The sequence below is a fragment of the Canis lupus genome, chromosome 11, assembly GCF_048164855.1.
Source record: "Canis lupus baileyi chromosome 11, mCanLup2.hap1, whole genome shotgun sequence".
Lineage (NCBI taxonomy): Eukaryota > Metazoa > Chordata > Mammalia > Carnivora > Canidae > Canis > Canis lupus.
Genome location: NC_132848.1, coordinates 36,950,530 through 36,965,254, shown reverse-complemented (window position 1 = coordinate 36,965,254; position 14,725 = coordinate 36,950,530). Strand labels below are relative to the sequence as shown.

The window sequence follows — 14,725 nt, the reverse complement described above, 5'->3', positions numbered from 1 at the left end:
AACTAAAAGGAGCAAACTAATGACACATGCAACCACCTGGATGAAATTCTTCAGAGAATTTTGCTCCGTGAAAAAAAATCCAATCCCCAAAGGTTATGTGATTATTAAATAACATTCCTGAAATGAGAAAATTATAGAATGAAAAACAGATTAGTGGTTATCAGGGGTTATGGAGGATGTCGGGTAAAAATGAAGTGAATGTGGATTAAGTGGCCACCTGAGGAACTCTGTGGTGATGGAAACTTCTCTCTCCTCCACGGTATCAATGGCAAAGTCTTGGTTGTGCTCTTGTAGTGCGGTTTTGCAGGGTGCTGTTACTGAAGAAAACTGGATAAAGGTTACAGGGGATGCCTGTTATTTACCAACTGCACCACTGCATCTGAATCCTCAATTACCCCAAAATAAAAAGGTTACAATTAAAGGTAGCCGTGCTATTGCAAAATGAGCACAGCGCTTAACAAGAAGGTCCAACACCAATTAGATGAAGTACTCTGCCCAGGTCTAATTCTGCAGATTACTCTGAATCCGTGTATGAAGCACATTTTCCTCTCCTACACACACGCAAAAGAAGTGTAACACAGTTCAGACACAAGCACTCGGATTTCTCCAAACACGGATTTCTCCAAACTCTGCATAAGTCTAGGTTTTTTCCTAATAGTTTTATAGTTTATGTTTTACATCTAAGCTTATGACCCATTAAAAAAAATATAAGGTTTTATTTATTTTAGAGAGTGTGAACAGAGGGAGGGGCTGAGAGAGCCAAAAGTAGAAAGTGACCTGGCCTGAATCAGGAGGAAAAACCCTGGTCCTGGCTCTACCGAGGAGGAAACCAACTGCGCTGACTTCCACAGGTCCTCTCACCTCTCAGGCTGCAGTCCCAGCTCCATCCTGCAGGCCAAACTAATCTAGGAAGACTGCTTACAGCAAGAGTGCCCAATCCTTGTGGTCTCAGGCCCCACAGAGCTCCCGCTAACCTGGAGTGGAACCAGCAATATTTACAGCATTAGTAAGTAAAGGACACACATCAGCCCTCCGAGAAGCGAGGTCCTTCCACATCGTGCAGTCCCTGGAGAGCTCCACGTCTACTTAGAAAGAGGGCGAAAAGGGCAAGTACCTGGCTGCTATTGTCATGAAAATAGTTGTGACCACAGTTTGAGAACCGATGGAATCTATGCATGTAAGCGGTTGTACAAGTATGAAACACTGAACACATCACTCCCATACGTTCTGTTAACGTCAGGGCGCCAAGGACACACACACACCGCGAATCCCACCGGCGGACACGCTGGACCCCGCAAGCGCGGTCCGGGAGAGCGTACGACTGCGCTCAAGGGCTCCGCGCGGCCAGGGCCGTTACCAGGAGGGACCACGCTCCCTGAGGAGCGGGGGAAGCCGTGCCGACCCCTCCGGGGACTGCAGACCGAGCCCCGGCTCCCGGCGGCCACCGACCGCCACGCTGCTGCGGGAGGAGGAGGAGGAGGAGGAGGAGGAGGAGGGGGGCCCCGCTCCCCGAGGGGTCCGCTCGGGCAGGGGCGCTCACCGGGCCGCGCTGCAGCCGGACGGGGGGGGAGGAGGAGGAGGAGGGACCCCGCGGGGTCCGCCGGGGCGGGGGGGCCCGGGAGGGACTGGGCAGCGCCAGGCCGCGGGGCAGAGCAGGGGCAGCCGAGCGCGGGCAAGCAGGGGCGCGGCCCGTCTGCGCGGCGGGCCCGAGCCTCGGCGGAGGAAGCGAAGTCGGGCCGGGCCGGGCCGGCGGGGCGGGGCGGGGCGCTGGGGGAGGGGCAGGGGCAGGCGGGGCGCGGAGGGGCGTGAGGGGTCGGCGGGGACTCACCGGGTGCCGCGCCACCTCAGAGGCCATGGTCCCGAGCGGGAGGGCTCAGCCCCGGGCCCGCGCGCCGAGCGTCCCGACCACGGAGGGAGCAGAGGGGGGCCGGGGAGGGTGGGACCCGCGGGGCGGAGGCCGGTGGGGCGGGCGGGGCGGGCGGGGCGGGCCTCCGGCGGGGGGAGAGGCGGCGCGGAATGTCCGGGGAAAGGGGAGGAGCCAAGCCCCGCGGCCTCCGAGACGCGGGGGCGCAGAGCCGGGGGGCGGCGGCCCGGCCGGGCAGGGCGCGCGCCGACAACCGCGCCGAGTCGCCGCGCGCGCGCCGCGAGCCTCCCCCGGGAGCGCCCGCCGACGTCTCAGAGAGCAGCAACCCCACGGCCGGCGCGGGGCCGCCGGAGGAAGCAAATCTCAGCCAGCGGGCAGCGGCGAGCGGGACCGGAAGGGGGCGGGGCGGGCGCGGGGCGTGAGGCGGCGGGCGGCCCGCGCGGGGACCGGAAGTGGGCGGGGCGGGGCGGGCGGGGGCGTGTCCGGCCGGGGTGCGGCCCCAGTCGGGCGGCGGCGGCGGCGCGTCCCGCCGCGGACGTCCGGGCGCGGAGCCTTAGGGCCCGGCGGATTGGACGGTGGGTGGGTGAGCCGCCCACGGAGATGGGGCCGGGTTGAGCCTCCGCCGCCGGACGAGCAGGGTGGCCAGGGATGGAGGGGCCCGCGGAGCTGAGCGTCGAAGCGGTGCTGCGCTTCCTCCGGGAGCGCGGGGGGCGGGCCCCGCACGCCGAGCTGGTGCAGCGCTTCAGGGGTGCCCTGGGCGGGGACCCCGAGCAACGCGCCCGCGCCCGCTTCAAGGAGCTGGTGAACGCCGTGGCCACGGTGCGCACCGACCCTGCCGACGGCTCCAAGTTCGTGCACCTCAAGAAGAGGTTCTTGGAGGGGGCCCCGCCGGACCTGCCCCGCGCCGCGGGGACCGCAGAGCCCGCAGAGCCCGCAGAGCCCGCAGAGCCCGAGGCCAGCCGCGGCGCCCCGCCGGAGGTCCCGGACGGCGGCCAGCGCTCCGAGGCGGCGTCCCCCGAGGCGTCCCCGCGTCCGGGCGGCGGGCCGGGCGATGGGGGGCCGCCGGGCGTGGACCGCGAGAGCGGCAGCGGGCCACCCCTGAGCGCCGGGGCCCGGCCCAGGCACCCGCGGCGGGACGCGCAGTCTCACCCCCGGGGGCCGGGCCCCGGGCCCAGCGAGGACCCCGCGCCCGCGCCCCCGCCCCCGCCCCACGGCTGCGCGGAGACGGACGCGGGAACCGCCCCCGGGGTAGTCGGCACCCCGAGGCCGCCCCGCCAGAGCCTCCGAGACCTCGTGATGGGCAGCTCCCCGCAGCTGAAGAGGAGCGTCTGTGCGGGGGGAAGCAGCCCCGGGAGCTCCTCTGGCGGAGGACGCGGCAAGGGCGGGGGCGACTCGGACAGCGCATCTGTCGCTTCTTCGTCTGCGGAGGAGGAGAGCGGCGGGGGCTCGGTGACGCTGGACCCTCTGGAACACGCCTGGATGCTTTCAGCCTCGGACGGCAAGTGGGACAGCCTCGAAGGCCTGCTCACTTGCGAGCCCGGCCTGCTGGCCAAGCGGGACTTCATCACCGGCTTCACCTGCCTGCACTGGGCCGCCAAACATGGCAGACAGGAGCTGCTGGCCATGCTGGTCAACTTCGCCAACAAACACCAGCTGCCAGTGAACATAAACGCCAGGACGAGCGGAGGCTACACGGCCCTGCACCTAGCTGCCATGCACGGGCACGTGGAGGTGGTCAAGTTGCTGGTGGGGGCTTACGACGCAGACGTGGACATCAGGGACTACAGTGGGAGAAAGGCCTCCCAGTATCTGAGCCCCAGCATCGCGGAGGAAATCAAGAACCTCGTGGGAGCCCTGGACGAGGACGATGGAGACTGTGCCGCAGGCGGCGGGGGTGGGCGCTGGAGGCTATCCAAGGTGCTCCCTTCACACCTCATCACCTACAAACTCTCACACGTCCTGGAGGATGGAGGAGACCACCACCACCACCACCACCACCACCACCACCACTTGACCGACGGATGGGCTGGAGGCAAAGTGAAGGATCCAGGTCGCAAGGCCCCTGGCAGCTCTAGTGGACGAATAAAACCCAGACTCAATAAAATACGCTTTCGGACTCAGATCATCCACACTACACCCTCTTTTAGAGACCCGGAGCAGCCACTGGAGGAGGAAGGAGAGGAGGAAGAGGAGGATCGGGCTCTTAAAGGACACTCATCCTCCTTCAAATTGAGGCCGAAGTCCAATGTATTTGGGTAAAAATAGTTTCTTTCAGAAAATACTAGGTTTATTGGTCTTCGGAAATATAATACCAAGTGTACAAGAAACTGAGACTAGAAAAGAAGGTAAATTCTGCATTCTCACTTGGGGCGTTTGAATGGGTGGGAAGAATTCCTTGAACAGCGTTCTGGGTTGTAGTAGGTTTACAGGTGGTTTCATCAAACCTTGCCCTAGGCCCCTTTTCCCCAGGCCACCCCTCTGCCCTGGAGTCCCTGTTTCTGAGGACTGAAAATGTATTTAAATTGGGTGTACAGAATGCATGATTGAGGGTTCCTTTGATTTTACCAATACTGGCTGCCATGCAAAATAAGGAATATTGCACTTTTATATTTCTATTTTTAAAAGTGGTTACTCTTCCAAGAGCAACAAAAAAATGCAAGTTGTAGTGAAATTATACATGTGAACAAAACTACATACTGCCCTGATTTTTGGTTTTTTACTTACTGCATTTACCTGCTAAAATACTACTGAAGGTCAAGTCAAAGTTGAAAAGCAAAAATACTATTTAGAAAATAATGTGAATGAAAATAGTATCCTGTTTGTATCGTAAATAGTGCTCAACTATTTTTTTAAAGGAAATTTCAACTTTAATCACTGAACTAAAGAAATAGGCAACATTCTTCATTTTTGAGGTAATCTGTACTGTGGTTTCCTCTTAACTATCTAGTATCAGTGCACTCAGTATTAAGGTACCTTATTAATAGCTACACACGTTTTTATTTAAAGAGAACACTTAACAATCTATGGTACTTCTACTTAAACATTGCCTCTGGTTCTGATTCTCACTAATTTGTTTTGCTATTCTAAAAGGCCAGTTTTAATTCTAGGAATCATATAACCATTGGTTCTATTTGACATTACCCTATTTGATGATGCTTAGATGTGAATTGCCTACAGAAGCTGTCTCTGGTTTAGATGATTAGCAAAAAGTGGCATAAATGTTAATGAGCCTATGCTTCTGTGAAGTAATTATTAAATCAATGATTCTTACATAAGGTACACTTTTATTTTACTAATAAAATACACTCATAGTCTGTGCTTTGTAGCAATTTTGCAAATGTTTCTAATACTAAAGACTTTCCATTTTCCAATGTTTCCTTGAATCTGTTAGAGATGTACAGTGAAGTTATTAAAAGGCTGGATAATAAATCTACCCAGTTAAAAATAGCACTTTATAAAAGGGGAAAAGAGAAGAGATGGGACCATTTCTTTATTTAAATGCTGCTGGCTATTGAATTATTTTGTATATAAATGAAAAAATACCTTTCATTAAAATTACAGAGTTTAAATGTAGTTCTTAATTATATTTCATTCAAATTTGTTAGGGTAAATGTTTATATAATTATTGTAGAATTTAACTCACAAGCATATTAAGTTGACTTGTAACAGATTCAAAACAACATTGTGGGAGATTAATTCTAACAAATCCTTCTCCCTTAGTCTTTTTGGTCTCCTAACTGCTGAAACCTAAGAATCTGCAGCCCATAAAGGTTAAAGAGTGAGTTAACAGCTTGCAGAGTGAATGAACCAATATATAAATCACACAGAACTGCAGAGTTTAGAGAGTTCTAGATCTTTACTTTCCCAAGTGGGAGAAATTTGTACGAAGTTTGTCACACCTTTCTAGAAAGCAATTGAATTTGTTTAAAGACATATCAAAAATATTCACATAAAATATGTAAACTATTATCCATTTGTGTGCCTTTTTGTTTTAGGATTATGGAAATGGGCTATGTACATTTGAGAAGCACCTTTATCCATACATGTGGGTAAGAACAGTCCAATTTTGTATAAACAGAGGTTCCTTGAAGGTGAAAAACGGTCGCTTGTTTGGAATCCTATACACTACCTGTATCTAGTACAGAACAAGCTATATAACTTCTCACTGAGGAATCTTACGTTTCATTGACATATAAAGCTAAAGAGAACTATAAAAAATAGGTACTTCAGAACCTTCTAAATGTTCTAATGGAGTCAATATTAATCTCAGAACATGTGTATTAGTAATAATTGCACAAAATCTATAATTTACTAGATCTTTAGAGATTGAGTCAATACTTCATTTAACCTGCTTTTCACACTAAAGATTTTTAACTTTTCCAATAAAATCTAAGTTTTCAAAAATCATTCCTGAGGGAAACTACTTCTAGCATTATTTGTCATGATGCGCTCGTGTGCAATAAGTATAGCATTTTTTTCTACTTAAACTCTACATTCTTCTTATTTTTCAATTTCCAAATTGAGATGATTAAAAGCAAAGGATTTGTGTAACTTGATTTTGTGGAGTTGTGTCTGCTGTTAATGGAAATATATATGTCAGTTACTTAGATGTTTGTTGATATGAAAATGTGTCGGGTAGAAAACCCAAGTATGTCCACATGTTTCTTATAGGTACACTTGAAACTATTGAATGTTTGGTCACAGTTCTCTTCACCTTTATGGTATATAAAATGCAGCTAGTTTATACAATGAAAATCTGGTACTATTTTATTCATGACTGAAATCTTAGGAGTCTAGGATGCTAGTCTTATTTTTTAAACAAGTGAAACTTTGGTAGTTTTAGAGTGTATAATTTGTAAAAGTTTGTTTTGTCAAAATAAAAGATTCACACTACATTTTTTTCTCTGAATTGTCTAAATAATTGTAGTCCTTTATGCTTCTTAGCTGTGGTGTTTTGTAGTTCACACAGTGCTTTTTGAAGTTTCCATTTATTTGATCCCTTTCCTGTCCCTTAAAGTTAATAAAGGAATGAAGTTCAATGGCTGTTCAGGGTCATGAAGTAAATGGCAGTTAGTAAGATTAAGATTTAGTGCTTTTCCACAATATATTTTCTGCACTTCAAATTGCCAGATTTTGGCAAAACTACTGTAGTTTGGCTTCAGTGATGGAAGAATCAACTTGGACACCACTACCTTTAAAAAAACAAAACAAAACAAAAAAAACCCTATCGTTCACTCACATACCAGCTAACTGAACCCTTCCTACCCAGACCAGATCTTAAGAAAGATATGGGAATGGAATGTGTTTTTCTATTCAATATCTATTAAGCTTTGGTCATTAAGGAGCTTTGGTTTCCTCACCAAAAAACAACAACAACAACAAAACCACAAAAACTTTTATCTTTATTTTAATGAAATTCACCTCTATTCATATGGTAAGGGAAAGTGTGGGAAGCCTTGATGCTCTCCTGGGAAGATCCAATTATTGCTGCTGGGGATTTTTGTTGTCACTCTTGCTTTATGACAACTTACAATATATTTTTCTGTACAACTGAAGGATTGAAGTCTAGTTTCTGTTTCTAGAATGACTTCAAAGTACGTATCTTAAAAGGATTAACTGAACAGTCCACTTGAAGGTATCTTTGTAATTTGTCCTAGTGAAAAACTATATTTTGCTAAATAAATGGCAATTATTTGGAGTTTCCTGGAAACTAAATCCTAAACAATTTTCCTTAATCCTAAAAAATAAATACTCTGGGAACTTGCTGCAAACCATTGTTCCTTTGGTGATGAGTCAGATTTTCATGAAATAATGTTAGAAGTTAGGTTGGAAAATGAAGAAATAAAATGACACTTTGTGAACTCCTTTATCAAGATTCAGCAGTAGAGTTGTTCGGGTCATCATATCCGATTATTTTACTCTATACTCTTCTCCCTAATCTCTTTAAATCTCAGTTTCATTTTAGGAGTGGCTTCCCCATTTAGTTAAAAAGAATTGTCTATTTTTCCACATTTAAATTGATGAGAAATATGGGACAAGTTGCCAGTCTCGCACAATGCCTGGCATGTTGACGATCGTTAAGTGGGTTTGGGTTTTGGGGGGGTTTTTTTAGTGGACAACACTAAAATATTTCATGTTGTTCCATCATATGGATAATTTGAATGGTACACATTTTTGCCAAATGAATAAGGTAAGTAATTTTCATAGGATCTGGTTCCTAAGTCCTGGCCAACCACTTCATTTACAGACCAGCCAAAAGAACAATCTTCCAACCAGGAGGTAAAATCAGCTTTAATAGGATTTTACTTTGGAGCAACTTAAAAGATTTTCATGAGTAAATTTGATTATCAGAAAGTTTTACCTTACAAGTTGAGATTCAAGTACATAATCCCTGAGAGAATCTACTTTCACTGGCTTTAAATATTCTAAGTATTAGCATGTATACAAATGACCACTTTGTGAAAACCCCAAAACCAAAAGAATAGAGAGGTGAAGTTTAGCTTAGAGAACTTTCTAATAAACATTTTAAACATACCATGGACTTCTCAGGAGACACATCACAGCCCTTGAAGATAATTGATCGAGGTTATATGAGCACCTGAGTAGTTAAAGCAGATCTACGCACATTTGTGACTGATCCTGTCTTTTTTTTTTTTTTAAGATTTATTTTTTTATTCATAAGAGACACAGAAAGAGAGAGAGAGAGAGGCAGAGACATAGGCAGAGGGAGAAGCAGGCTCCATGCAGGGAGCTGAAAGCGGGACTCAATACTGGATCCTGGGATCACACCCTGAGCCAAAGGCAGACGCTCAACCACTGAGCCACCCAGGCGTCCTGTGACTGATTCTGTCTTAATAAACATTGCTCTAGAATGTTAGAATCCTATTCATTCTGTCCAAAGGTTTAGTAAAACTGGCCTGACTTTTAAATAAGTTATCCAGTGAAGTAGCATTATACAATTTTTTAGCCCTAATTTATGCTGTTCTGATGAAAGAACCTGGAAGCAGGTGTTAGGATACTCATGGGTTTCTCAGAAGTTTTTTTTTTTTTTCTCAGAAGTTTTGAATTTAATTTCTATAAATATAATTGAGCTTTCCTGAGATTCATCCAGAAGTTTCAATATTGGTAAGTGTGATCCTTAAGTTTTGTCTCAGTCCATCTGGGCTGCTATAACAGAATACCATAGACTGAATAGTTTATAAACAGAAATTTATTTTTCACAATTATGGAGGCTAGGAAGTTCAAGACCCAGGTGCTGGCAGAGCCCGTGTCTGGTAAGAATCTGCTTCCTGCTTCATGGACAGTGGTCTAGGGGTCTCTTTTACAAAGGCACTAATCCCATTCATGAGGGCTTCATCACCAAATCACTTCATCACCAAATCACCTCCCAAAGGCCTTACCTCCTAAAATCCTGGGGAGGCGGGGGAGGCGGGGGGGGGGACAACATGAATTTTGGGAAGACACAAACATTCAGTCCATAAAAAGTACGTATTCAAGGGGCAATGGTCTGGCTGTGGTCAGCAGTTCAATCCTATGGCTGCATGCAGAGTCTGCACTGAGGAGATTCTAAACCCAGCTAAGAGTTTTCTTTGGCTGTGTGAAACAGTTATTATTTCCAGGAAGCTTACTGTGCAGGCCAGGCAAGGCTTTAAGCACTTTATAAAAAGTGAGCCGTTTTATTCTCCCTGCTCTGTCCCTCCTCATTAGATTCTAGTGTCTCCATTTTATTGATGGAAACACTGAGGTGCAGAAACTGACTATTTGTCCAAGTCTACAAAAGTAGCTGGGAGTAAAGCCTGGCCTTAACCTCAGGCGACTTGGTTCTAGGGCTTGTGGTAAGCACTAGACTCTGCCACTTCTCTGGGAACATAAATTATAGTCAACTGGCCATAAGCTTACAAGACTGCAACCTCATCATGCAGAAAAAAATTCACAGTTCCTGTATAAGAGACCAAACAAAACCACAAGCCCTGATGATTGAGGTGAATACTGACTTTCATATCTGATACTGCTGCACAACAATAAGATGGAAAGTAGATTTTTAGGTGTTTAGTTTTTTCTGTTTTACCTAGGATAAAATTCAGTTGGGTTGAGAAAGATCCTTTTCTTAGCTCAGGATGATAGAGTTGCTAAAATGTATATAGGGTATGGTTAGGTTTCTTTGTTTAGGCTCACCTCCCCTCTCCCCAGCCTCTCCTCCCACTTTGAGCACTAGGCTTTAATGGAAGGGCTCACCGCTTCCACAAAATCATAACATTAAAGGTCAGCCTGAAAGAAAACCAACACATCATCCATTTTCCTTGCCATAAAATTACCAATTTTTAAACAAATGAATCTGAATTTTGAGAACTCATCTTGGAATAGTCATAAACTTGTCTTTGCTATATTATAAAGGGTGATATTTAAATGTTTTAAAGAACGATCTTTAGGGATATTTGCCCTTTGTTTGTAAACTGCTTTTAAAAATGAGTCACTTGGGACGCCTGGGTGGCTCAGTGGTTGAGCACCTGCCTTGGGCTCAGAGCCTAATGCTAGGGTCCTAGGATCGAGTCCCGCATTGGGCTCCCTGCATGGAGCCTGCTTCTCTCTCTGCCTGTGTCTCTGCCTCTCTCTGCGTCTCTCATGAATAAATAAGTAAATAATAAAATCTTTAAAAAAAAATGAGTCACCTCCTACAACTTTGACACCCAGTTAACTACATATGTACTTCAAATGAATAAAAATACCTTGCTTTAATTTATTTCTAAACAAGATTTTATTCATTTATTTAAACAGAGACAGAGAGGGCACAAGCATGGGGAGTGTCAGGCAGAAGCAGAGAGAGAAGCAGGCTCCCTGCTGAGCCAAGAGTCCCCTAAGATGAGAGGCTCCATCCCAGAACCCTAGAATCATGACCTGAGCTGAAGGCAGATATTTAAATGACTGAGCAACCTAGACACCCCATAATTTATTAACTATTTTTATATAAAAATGTAATGTATGCTCATGGATTTAAACAAATGACAGAATAGAACTAGGTAAGGTAAAAAGTAAAAACTACTCATTTCTTCCCATTTGTATTACCCAGTGTAACTCCAACTTAATGGTTCCTTCTATGCTTTCGAGTATTTGACTTTATACTAGCCTCTCTCCTTGGTCTAAAATAGTTCATTCAGTTTTCACTAGATTATATCTAATACAGATATTGAAAAAGTGAAAAAAAAGCTAGTAAACTTTTTTTTCACTCTTAGACTGTTCCTTCAGGTTTCCATCTGAAATCATCTGCAGGTTGCCTGAGAAATGTTACTTGAGATCTCTTCTTTTCCTTTCCTGTTGGGTTGGAGGGGAGTTAGTGTAGTCTAGCCACATTAATTCTCATATTGACTGCTCAGATTCGCTCTTTCCTTATGTCCTTTCATACGTTGCTATCTCTTCTGTTTACACAGAAAATCTTTTTTAAAAAAAAAGATTTTATTTATTTATGAGAGTGTGTGTGCACACGTGCTCTCACATGAGCAGAAGGGAGGGGCAGAAGGAAAGGCAGGAGCAGACCCCCCACTGAGCAGGGAGCCCAATGTAGGGCTTGATCCCAGGCCCCGGATTGTTACCTGAGCCAGAGGCAGAGGTTCAACTGACTTAGCCACCAAAGCACCCCTATATAAGGAAAATCTGTTCAAATTTGGGCTGCATTGAAATTATGCTCTTAACTATGAAGAGATAGTGATTATGAAGTGATAATTATAAAGTGATATTTCGGTAAGTAAATGAAGAGAATAAGGAGTATTTAAGGGAAATGTTGGTAGGTGAAGACTGTAAACCACCGCCACATGTCTTTCATTTAAGGCTAATACTACTATTAGTGTAGGATATTGAAGAGAGAATTCCTGAACTAAGTGGAAAGGTGGACAGGATAAACTTTGAAGTCATTTTAACAAGAAAATTCTGTAATACAGATGCTTTTTCTCAAGCTCCAGCCTAGCTACAGGTCATTCCAGGCATTCATTAATACTGGGACCTATGTTGAAGCAGAAATTTGTTAGCCTAATTTGAGTTTATAAATGGAAATGGATTATATTTGTAACATCTTATAATTCAGATTTTTCTTCAGTTCATGTTATCTGAATGAAAATAGTCAATCACTCAAATCAAACTAGAAATATAGTAAACTTAAAAATGGTGATAAGAAATTATACAAAAACAATATAGTAACTTTACAATAACAACTCGAGAAATAATATTAAATAATGTTTTAAGGGAAAAAGACTTAAAATAGAACATATTTTTAATTTATTTTTTTAAAGATTTTATGTATTTATTCATGAGAGACACACTGAGAGAGAGGCAGAGATACAGGCAGAGGGAGAAGCAGGCTCCAGGCAGGAAACCCGATGTGGGTGAGACTCCATCCTGGGACCCCAGGATCACACCCTGAGCCCAAGTCAGATGCTCAGCCACTGAACCACCCAGGCATCCCTAGAAAAAAATTTTTTAAGATTTTACTTATTATTTTGAGGGAGGGAGGGAGAGAAAGAAAGAGAGAGCATGAGCAGGGGGAAGAGCAGACGGAGAAGGAGAAGCAGACTCCCCACTGAGCAGGGAGCCTGACCTGAGGCCTGATCCCAGGACCCTGAACCCATAACCTGGGTTCAAGGCAGATGCTTAACCAACTGAGCTCCCTAGGCACTCCCCAAAATAGAAAATCTTCAAAAACCAAGTAACTATTCAAGAAATTGAGTTGTTAATAAAAAATTATCCTTTCCCTAAAACACCATAATCTCTCAAAATAAACAAAATGTACACAGACACTTCCTAACATATACTGTTTCAGAGAATATAAAAAGAAACACTCACTTTATGAATTTAATGCAATCTTGATACCAAAATCAAACTGGTAAAGTACAAGAAAAGAAAACTGTAGGCTGGTTTCACTTATTAGAGTGAAAAATCCTTAATAATTGCTTAACAAATTCAGCAAATTCAAATAAGGTCCTTCTCTCAGCAGTGAAAGGTTGGTTCAAAATCTGAAAATCTGTTTGATATGATACACCACAATCTGGTATGGAGAAAAACTGTATAGTCATCTAAACAACTTAAATTCTTATAAAATCAAGTGTTAGTAAAAATGTAGAGTAAAGGGAACCGTCATATGCAGAGAGGGTATAAAGTAGAACCACTGTGCAGAGTAATTTGGAAAAGTGTTATGAAGTTGAAGATACCTATACTCTTTAAGGCAACCATTCCACTTCTTAATACATACTCTACTTAAGAGGTAGCCTCTATTTTTTTTTTTTTTTGAGATTTATTTATTTATTTGAGAGAGAGGGAAAGAGAGAGAGAATGAGAGAAAGAACACAAGCACAGGGAGGGGCAGAGGGAGAAAGAGTGTGGTTTGATCTCATGATCAAGACCTGAGCCAAAATTAAGATTTCGAAGCTTAATTCACTGCACCCCTGGTATCCCTGCAGGCTGTCATTACACCAACAGCATCACCATCACTTTGGAACTTATTAGAACTCCAGAATCTCAGGCCCCACCTAGACTTCCTGAATCAGAATTTGCATTTCAACAAGATCCTGGGAATTGGCTAGCATTGGCTGTAAGGAACTCAAACAAGGGTACTTGTATGTTGTCTGCAGCATTGTTTCTAATAACAACCCAAGAGGGAAAAACCCAAATTTCCAACACAATGAGAACAGATACATTGTAGTACTACCATACAATGACATATTATAAAGCAGTTAAAAGTAAATGAAGTAAAGCCGTATGTACCAACATGGATTAAATTCCAAATTGTAGGGATTCCTGGGTGGCGCAGCGGTTTAGCGCCTTCCTTTGGTCCAGGGCGTGATCCTGGAGACCCGGGATCGAATCCCACGTCAGGCTCCTGGTGCATGGAGCCTGCTTCTCCCTCTGCCTATGTCTCTGCCTCTTTCTCTGTGTGACTATCATAAATAAATAAAAATTTAAAAAAAAAAAGGGAAAAAAAATCCAAATTGTAGTGTTAAGTGAAGAAAGCAAATTTCAGACTGAAATGTAGAGTATGATACAGTTTATATGATTTGAAAATAAAACAATATTCTGTTTCATTTGGGGTTACAAACATATGTCACACAAAAGACTACAAAGAAGGCATGGGGGATCCCTGGGTGGCGCAGCGGTTTAGCGCCTGCCATTGGCCCAGGGCGTGATCCTGGAGACCCCGGATCGAATTCCACATCGGGCTCCCGGTGCATGGAGCCTGCTTCTCCCTCTGCCTGTGTCTCTGCCTCTCTCTCTCTCTCTGTGTGACTATCATAAATTTAAAAAAATAAATAATAAATAAATAAATAAATAAATAAATAAATAAATAAATAGATAAATAAAAAGAAGGCATGGGTGTTATGTACCAAATTTAATACAGTTGTTACCTCTGCAGAGGAAGGAGAATGGAGAAATAACTATATCTGTGGTGTTCTGTTTCTTAAAAAAGAAAATCAGAATCAAACATAGCAAGATGATTAAATATGGTACAGCTAGGTGACAGGTATATATTTTTTTATCATTTTAAAAATATGTTTGAAATATTGCAAGAGAAGAAAAGAAGTACAAAAAAAAAAAAAAAAAGATAGGCATACTTTGATCTCCTGTCATGACTTTTCCATTCTTCCTTGTTTGCTGTTTATCTGAACTCATTCTCAGTAAAATCTAAACAGTAGAATATAGTCCCTGAGAAGGCTACAGCATCAAGCTATTAACAGATGAGGCAGTATTAAACTAAAGAGGCAAGTACCAAGAACATCAGCTAGTGGATGGGAAAGTGAGTTTGATCTGCAGACCCATCACACAACTCCATCCCAACCCCCTGTCCTGTGCTTTGCTCTGGAAACTGGAATATTTCAGAAT

The 14,725-nt window shown here is 44.5% G+C and overlaps 2 protein-coding genes across 16 annotated transcripts in view; one reads left to right on the top strand and one right to left on the bottom strand.

Moving 5' to 3' along the window:
* Window positions 1–1,980, bottom strand: part of SEPTIN10 (septin 10) — a 57,330-nt gene extending 55,350 nt beyond the window's left edge. For 5 of the 15 annotated variants that reach the window (XM_072844304.1, XM_072844300.1, XM_072844302.1 and 2 more), the window contains exon 1: window positions 1,115–1,136. Coding sequence is in view for 4 of the 15 variants with exons in the window: in XM_072844301.1 (XP_072700402.1) it covers window positions 1,829–1,855 (27 nt within the window). In the remaining 11 variants the exon portion in view is untranslated. Of the gene's footprint in view, window positions 1–861; window positions 975–1,114; window positions 1,139–1,828 lie in introns of those variants that run through there. The other 10 variants (XR_012039388.1, XM_072844309.1, XM_072844301.1 and 7 more) reach the window with 7 other exon arrangements.
* Window positions 1,981–2,357: 377 nt separating this feature from the next.
* SOWAHC (sosondowah ankyrin repeat domain family member C) lies at window positions 2,358–6,759 on the top strand. Its single transcript, XM_072844298.1, has one exon. The coding sequence runs from the start codon at window positions 2,513–2,515 to the stop codon at window positions 4,121–4,123; it is 1,611 nt and encodes a 536-aa protein (XP_072700399.1). The 5' UTR covers window positions 2,358–2,512; the 3' UTR covers window positions 4,124–6,759.
* The last annotated feature ends 7,966 nt before the right edge of the window (window positions 6,760–14,725 follow it).

What these genes read in the sequence shown, in the direction of transcription:
- SOWAHC (XM_072844298.1), top strand. Translation starts at nt 2,513, where the DNA reads ATGGAGGGGCCCGCGGAGCTGAGCGTCGAAGCGGTGCTGCGCTTCCTC.